The sequence below is a fragment of the Musca vetustissima genome, unplaced genomic scaffold, assembly GCF_032173495.1.
Source record: "Musca vetustissima isolate MV318-11 ecotype Yass unplaced genomic scaffold, APGP_CSIRO_Mvet_v1 utg27947, whole genome shotgun sequence".
NCBI classification, from domain to species: domain Eukaryota; kingdom Metazoa; phylum Arthropoda; class Insecta; order Diptera; family Muscidae; genus Musca; species Musca vetustissima.
Genome location: NW_026872918.1, coordinates 129,142 through 136,952, shown reverse-complemented (window position 1 = coordinate 136,952; position 7,811 = coordinate 129,142). Strand labels below are relative to the sequence as shown.

Below are 7,811 nucleotides of genomic sequence, written 5' to 3'. Positions count from 1 at the left end.
CAAGTAAATATTTTTTAATTATGACTTAAAAAGCAACGTTTATCAAGGTCCTATAGATTTTTTTTTAAATCTACCCTGGAACCTGGAAAATATATTTTTAATTCTTGCTTAATAATACATGCTTATCAGGGACCGCTAAAAAAATTTTCTTTAAATCTTCGCATATCATGGACCTCTAGATATTTTTTAATCCACGCCTTCAAGGATCCTAGAAAATATTCTTTTTTAATTCAGTCTTAATAAGCCATGCATGCCAAGGAGCTCTAGAAAATATTGATTTAAAACTCCACGCCAATCAAGAACCCTGGAAAATCTTTTTTTTTAACCCCCAACTCCAATTTAAAAATCCAAGGACGCAGCAAAAAATATTTTTTTAAAAATCCTCGCCTATCAAGGAAAATATTTTTTTTTAAAATCCACTCCTATCAAGGACGCAGTAAAATATTTTTTTAAAAATCCTCGCCTATCAAGGAAGCAGGAAAATATAAATATTTTTTCCCAAATCCTCGCCTATCAAGGACGCAGGAAAATATATTTTTTCAAATCCTCGCCTGTCAAGGAAAATATTTTTTAAAAATCCACGCCTATCAAGGATGCAGGAAAATATATTTTTTTCAAATCCTCGCCTATCAAGGAAAATAGTTTTGAAAAATCCTTGCCTATCAAATCCACGCCTATCAAGGAAATATTTTTTAAAAATCCACGCCTATCAAGGACGCAGGAAAACATTTTTTTTCAAATCCTCGCCTATCAAGGAAAATATTTTTTAAAAATCCACGCCAATCAAGGATGCAGGAAAATATTTTTTTTTTCAAATCCTCGCCTATCAAGGAAAATATTTTTTAAAAATCCACGCCTATCAAGGATGCAGGAAAATATTTTTTTTTCAAATCCTCACCTATCAAGGACGCAGGAAAATATATTTTTTTCAAATCCTCGCCTATCAAGGAAAACATTTTGTTTAAAAATCCACGCCTATGAAGGACGCAGGAAAATATATTTTTTCAAATCCTCGCCTATCAAGGAAAATATTTTTTTTTAAATCCACGCCTATCAAGGACGCAGTAAAATATATTTTTTTCAAATCCTCGCCTATAAAAGAAAATATTTTTTTTAAAATCCACGCCTATTAAGGACCATGGGAAATATTTGTTCAAAAATCCACGACTATCAAGGAAAATATTTTTTTAAAATCCACGCCTATCAAGGATGCAGGAAAATATATTTTTTTCAAATCCTCGCCTACCAAGAAAAATATTTTCTAAAAATCCACACCTATTAAGGACCATGGAAAATAATTTTTTAAAAATCCACAACTATTAAGGACCCTGGAAAAAATAAAAGAATCACATTTATCAAGGACCCTTATTTTTTTTACAAATCTACTGATAAGCGTAGACAGGCCTATCAGGGACCCTATTTAATATGTTTTAATTGTGACTTAAAATCCACGCTTAAGGACCTCAAATTTTTTTACAAATCTACGCTATAGATAAAATTTTTTAATAAAGGACTCCACACCAAACAAGGACTCTGGAAATATATTTTTAAAACTCCACGCCAATCAAGGACCCTTGACAAAATATTTTTTTTTTAATTCACGACTTTTAAGGGCTATGGGAAATTTTTTTGTTAATAATTTCAAGCCTATTAGGGACCAAATCATATTTTTATTTTAAATCCAATCCGATGGATTTTTAAAATAACATGCGGAATAGTAAAACATATTACATTATATTAAAAATCCATTATCCGACCCTCTGAATATTAAAACCATCCCCAATTGTATTTTTTGGGGGAGACTTTAATTAAATTACAACAACAACTAAACGTTTGTAATTATCAAAAAAGCCACAAAAAAGTCCTGGCTGGATTGCAAACAAATTTAAAGGATCGACTTCCAGCTGTTCAGTTGGGCGCCACACTAAACAACCCTCCCTCCGAATAAATACAAATAAGTTAATTTAAAAATATCTACCCTCAACGAAGTTTTTTTTTGGCGTGCTGAAAATTTCAATTAAAACCCTACCATGTGGACCACCTAGTGGTTTCCATGGGGAAAAACAAAAATGTCATCAACCATAATCAAGAGAACTTTTTTTTACATTTCAGGTAGTACTGATATAAGTTCAACAATAGACCTTATGTGGCGGATGGGATGTTGATATGACAGGCATACGGAAATCTCATTTAATCCAGTTAGCAATGAACATGGAAGTGTGTATATGCGGAACATTACAACAAATGTGGGGAGAGCTTAACTAAGCCAGGGTGGTCTTTCATTCAATTCCCGCCCAACACACACACATAAACAGAAACACACCCACACATTTATTATGCACAAACCTCATTGGCATTTCAAATTTTGTGGATTTTTAAACAGTACCCCGCAGCACCCCCAAAAACCCTAAATACTCACTTGTAAATGCTTTGTGTGGTCACATCACTCCAAAAGATCATTCCCGTGCGGAAAACGAAATCCAAAGCTGTCGCTGATTTTGTATTATTCACAATCGATGTCATTTCCATGTGATCCAAAGCAATTTTCCGTATATCATGACGACGTGCCAACAGCAATGAGGCATGACCCTCGGTGGCCTTACAACGGGTGTGATTGCGTGGGTCACGCATATACCCATCGATACATTCACATTTATAGCCGCCAATTTCATTAATGCAGACTTGGGAACAGGCACCGGGATTTTCGGCGCACTCGTCGATGTCCACACAGGTTTTGTTGTTAATTAATTTATAGCTGCAAAACAAGAGAGAGAGAGAAATGGGTAAACAGGGAGCAAAATAAAGTTAGGTAATTTGTATGTGGTTTTTCTACAATTTAACAATTTAATTCAGCTCAGCTGAATATGTTTTCCCAAAAGAAAATCTGTCATTCAACTACGATGAATGGGGTTTCCAATGGGAAATCTTCAATTCAGCCTGGCTGAATAGTGATTTCTATAGAAAATCTTCAATGCAGCCTGGCTGAATAGTGATTTTTATAGAAAATCTTCAATTCAGCCTGGCTGAATAGTGATTTCTATAGGAAATCTTCAATTCAGCCTGGCTGAATAGTGATTTCTATAGGAAATATTCAATTCAGCCTGGCTGAATAGTGATTTCTATAGGAAATCTTCAATTCAGCCTGGCTGAATAGTGATTTCTATAGGAAATCTTCAATTCAGCCTGGCTGAATAGTGATTTCTATAGGAAATCTTCAATTCAGCCTGGCTGAATAGTGATTTCTATAGGAAATCTTCAATTCAGCCTGGCTGAATAGTGATTTCTATAGGAAATCTTCAATTCAGCCTGGCTGAATAGTGATTTCTATAGGAAATCTTCAATTCAGCCTGGCTGAATAGTTATTTCTATAGGAAATCTTCAATTCAGCCTGGCTGAATAGTGATTTCTATAGGAAATCTTCAATTCAGCCTGGCTGAATAGTGATTTCTATAGGAAATCTTCAATTCAGCCTGGCTGAATAGTGATTTCTATAGGAAATCTTCAATTCAGCCTGGCTGAATAGTGATTTCTATAGGAAATCTTCAATTCAGCCTGGCTGAATATTGATTTCTATAGGAAATCTTCAATTCAGCCTGGCTGAATAGTGATTTCTATAGGAAATCTTCAATTCAGCATGGCTGAATAGTGATTTCTATAGGAAATCTTCAATTCAGCCTGGCTGAATAGTGATTTCTATAGGAAATCTTCAATTCAGCCTGGCTGAATAGTGATTTTTATAGGAAATCTTCAATTCAGCCTGGCTGAATAGTGATTTCTATAGGAAATCTTCAATTCAGCCTGGCTGAATAGTGATTTCCATAGGAAATCTTCAATTCAGCCTGGCTGAATAGTGATTTCCATAGGAAATCTTCAATTCAGCCTGGCTGAATAGTGATTTCTATAGGAAATCTTCAATTCAGCCTGGCTGAATAGTGATTTCTATAGGAAATCTTCAATTCAGCCTGGCTGAATAGTGATTTCTATAGGAAATCTTCAATTCAGCCTGGCTGAATAGTGATTTCTATAGGAAATCTTCAATTCAGCCTGGCTGAATAGTGATTTCTATAGGAAATCTTCAATTCAGCCTGGCTGAATAGTGATTTCCATAGGAAATCTTCAATTCAGCCTGGCTGAATAGTGATTTCTATAGGAAATCTTCAATTCAGCCTGGCTGAATAGTGATTTCTATAGGAAATCTTCAATTCAGCCTGGCTGAATAGTGATTTCTATAGGAAATCTTCAATTCAGCCTGGCTGAATAGTGATTTCGATAGGGAATCTTCAACTCAGCCTTGCTGAATAGTGATTTCTATAGGAAATCTTCAATTCAGCCTTGCTGAATAGTGATTTCTATAGGAAATCTTCAATTCAGCCTGGCTGAATAGAGATTTCTATAGGAAATCTTCAATTCAGCTTGGCGGAATAGAGATTTCTATAGGAAATCTGCAATTTAGCCCGGCTGAATAGAGATTTCTATAGTAAATTTTCAATTTAGCCCGGCTGAATTATATTTCCCATGGACATTTTTCAATTGGCTGAATATGGGTTTTTTTGTTTCTCTTACCCCGTTTCGCATTCACATCGATAGCCAATCGGTTGATCCACACACTTATGCATACAGCCACCATTGTCCAGGGCACACTCATTAATACCACACATATTGGCCGGTTCATCTTCACCATCGGGGCAATCCTTGCGTTTGTCACAAACCTTGGTCAAAGGAATACATTGTCCACCACCACAATCGAAGTGCGTTACTGGATCGCATACGGTTTGCTTACGAATGCCTGCAGCAAACGAATACCACCCAAAAACAAAACCAATAATAGAAAGGAAATTAGAATTTGATGTAATTTCCTTAAGCTATACGAAGAAGGAGAAAAAAGAATTTGAATCTGGACTTACCGCAATTAAGCTCATCACTTTTGTCGGCACAATCATTTTGTCCATTACATGTCAGATGACCAGCAATGCAGGAGCGATCGCTGCACTGGAATTGATCGGGACGACATGTACGATTTTTACAATTACTTTGGACCTCATCATCGCCATCGGGACAGTCACGTTCGCCGTCGCACAACCAGCTGGAATGTAGACAGGTAATGCGATCCTTACATTGGAATTCGTGGGGCAGGCAGGGTACCTTGGTGTTGGTTACATTTTTACAACCCTGCAAAATGGGGGAAAGAAATCAAATGATGAGTAAATATAGGAAAACAATTGTTAAGCTATCCTGATTTAAAGGGGATGATAAATTGGTTTGGATCTGAGTCGTTTTGGTACACTACAATCCAAAAAAACAAAAAAAAAAAAATCCATTATGACAAAAATTCCTCTCAATCAAACCATTTGAATACCAAACCTGTATCAATTCCCAAAACTCTGCGGAAAACAAAAACATATCCAACCAGCATCCGGAATTTAAAACTTCAACTCCAAAAAAATGAAACAGAAAAAGTTTTCCACTGCATTGATGAGCCACAAAAGTCCGCAAGTAATCTAAGCAATCAACATGTTCATCTGCCGGCCGACCGTCCGTCCGGCCACTCACTTCGATTCATTGAAAAAACATTTCATTTGTTATGGTCTTGAGCTGAATGGTCTTGAAACTGCTGTTCCATGGTTTTGTTGCAACAACTTTGGGGATTAATTACAACTTGAATTAAAACTGGTCGGGATGACCGCTTTATTTTTTCTCCTCTTTACTAAAAATTCCGATCCCATCAATGCCAAAGTTGAGTCTTTTGTCGCAAAGGCAAAGAAAAGCAATACAATGTAACAGGAGATGTGATATGAGACTTGAGGAAGCGCTTTAAGCCACTGAGGGTTCTTCTTGACGAAAGAAATCTTTGTAAATCTTCAATTCGGCCAGACCGAATAAGAATTTCTATAGAAAAATGCCTGGCTGAATAGTGATTTCCATAGGAAATCTTCAATTCAGCCTGGCTGCATAGTGATTTCCATAGGAAATCTTCAATTCAGCCTGGCCGAATAGTGATTTCCATAGGAAATCTTCAATTCAGCCTGGCTGAATAGTGATTTCCATAGGAAATCTTCAATTCAGCCTGGCTGAATAGTGATTTCCATAGGAAATCTTCAATTCAGCCTGGCTGAATAGTGATTTCCATAGGAAATCTTCAATTCAGCCTGGCTGAATAGTGATTTCCATAGGAAATCTTCAATTCAGCCTGGCTGAATAGTGATTTCCATAGGAAATCTTCAATTCAGCCTGGCTGAATAGTGATTTCCATAGGAAATCTTCAATTCAGCCTGGCTGAATAGTGATTTCCATAGGAAATCTTCAATTCAGCCTGGCTGAATAGTGATTTCCATAGGAAATCTTCAATTCAGCCTGGCTGAATAGTGATTTCCATAGGAAATCTTCAATTCAGCCTGGCTGAATAGTGATTTCTATAGGAAATCTGCAATTCAGCCTGGTTGAATAGTGATTTCTATAGGAAATCTTCAATTCAGCCTGGCTGAATAGTGATTTCTATATTAAATCTTCAATTCAGCCTGGCTGAATAGTGATTTCTATAGAAAATCATCAATTCAGCCTTGCTGAATAGTGATTTCTATAGGAAATCTTCAATTCAGCCTGGCTGAATAGTGATTTCTATAGGAAATCTTCAATTTAGCCTGGCTGAATAGTGATTTCTATAGGAAATCTTCAATTCAGCCTGGCTGAATAGTGATTTCTATAACAGAATAGGGCGTAGGAAATTCATATAGAGATTAAAGCTGAGGTAATCGTCACAGATAAGGTGAAGTTCTGTAGGACCATATAGATGAGCTGAATTTCAGGAAGTATTTATAGAGCTGTAGCTAAGGAAGTTTCTCTGGACGATCTGAAGTTCAGGAAGTCCTTATAGACGCTAAAGTCCAGGTAGTCGTCATAGGCGAGATGAAATGCTATATATCTTTATAGACCAAGAAGTTTTCATAGATGAAATGAAGCCGGTCTGAAGGTCTGGCATTTTCTACATCGCTTCGGAAGATCAAAGAGTTTTTTAGAATAGCTAAGAGACTAGGAGAGCTTTCAGAGTAACTATTTTGTATTTTGTAGGTAAGAATGTGCATGGGAAAGCTAAAAATCCGAGGAATATTTACAGCTGAGCTGCAGAGTCAGGGAGTCTTACGGGAAAGGAGTTTTTGTGGATATATTTCTAGGAGTTTTTATAGCCCTTTAGGAAGTCAAAGAGCATATTGAGACTAGGCTATTCAGCCAGGCTGAGAGTCCAAAGAAGAAGAGCAGAGTGAAAAGGTAGTGTTTGTGGGTGAGTTGAAGGAGTTTGAGAATTTCTATAACTGAGCTGTAGCCCACGAAGTTTCTATAGATGAGCTGCGGGTTCGTTGTATCCCTATAAATTATCCAAATGGTCAGATAGCATCATTAGATGAGCTTTTGGACCAGAGAATTTATACCGGCGATCTGTAGAAATTAACTGGGCCACAAGAATTTAGATGGACGTGCTAGCCGGTCGGACATGGGAGACTATATAGACAAGCTAAAGGTTCAAACGAGCTATTGGTCTACGTGGCCACTAAGTCTATTTCTTACGGGTCAGTGAATATATTTCTGTGGAGAAGCTGACCGGCTAGACTGTTTAGTGACATGCAGGCGAGTCAGGGTGCGTAAATACGAACTGAAGGCAGGTTAGTATGCCTATATTGCTTGAGTATAGGCCAGTAGAATTGGGCAATTTCATTTATAATGTGATTTGTTCTCTTTCGGTTCGCTCCAAAAAAGGGAAAGTCGTTCATTGGTAGCTCAGTTAATTCGGTCAATAAGCGTACATGCAAAAAGGAATG

At 36.9% G+C, this 7,811-nt stretch overlaps 1 protein-coding gene across 1 annotated transcript in view; it reads right to left on the bottom strand.

Moving 5' to 3' along the window:
- Positions 1 to 2,415: 2,415 nt before the first annotated feature.
- Positions 2,416 to 7,811, bottom strand: part of LOC133321433 (very low-density lipoprotein receptor-like) — an 85,229-nt gene continuing 79,833 nt past the window's right edge. Inside the window, exons 4-6 of the mRNA XM_061530523.1 lie at positions 4,905 to 5,169; positions 4,564 to 4,786; positions 2,416 to 2,755 (exon numbers count right to left, since the gene is read on the bottom strand). Of these exons, the coding sequence (XP_061386507.1) occupies positions 2,416 to 2,755; positions 4,564 to 4,786; positions 4,905 to 5,169 (828 nt within the window). The remainder of the gene's footprint in view (positions 2,756 to 4,563; positions 4,787 to 4,904; positions 5,170 to 7,811) is intronic.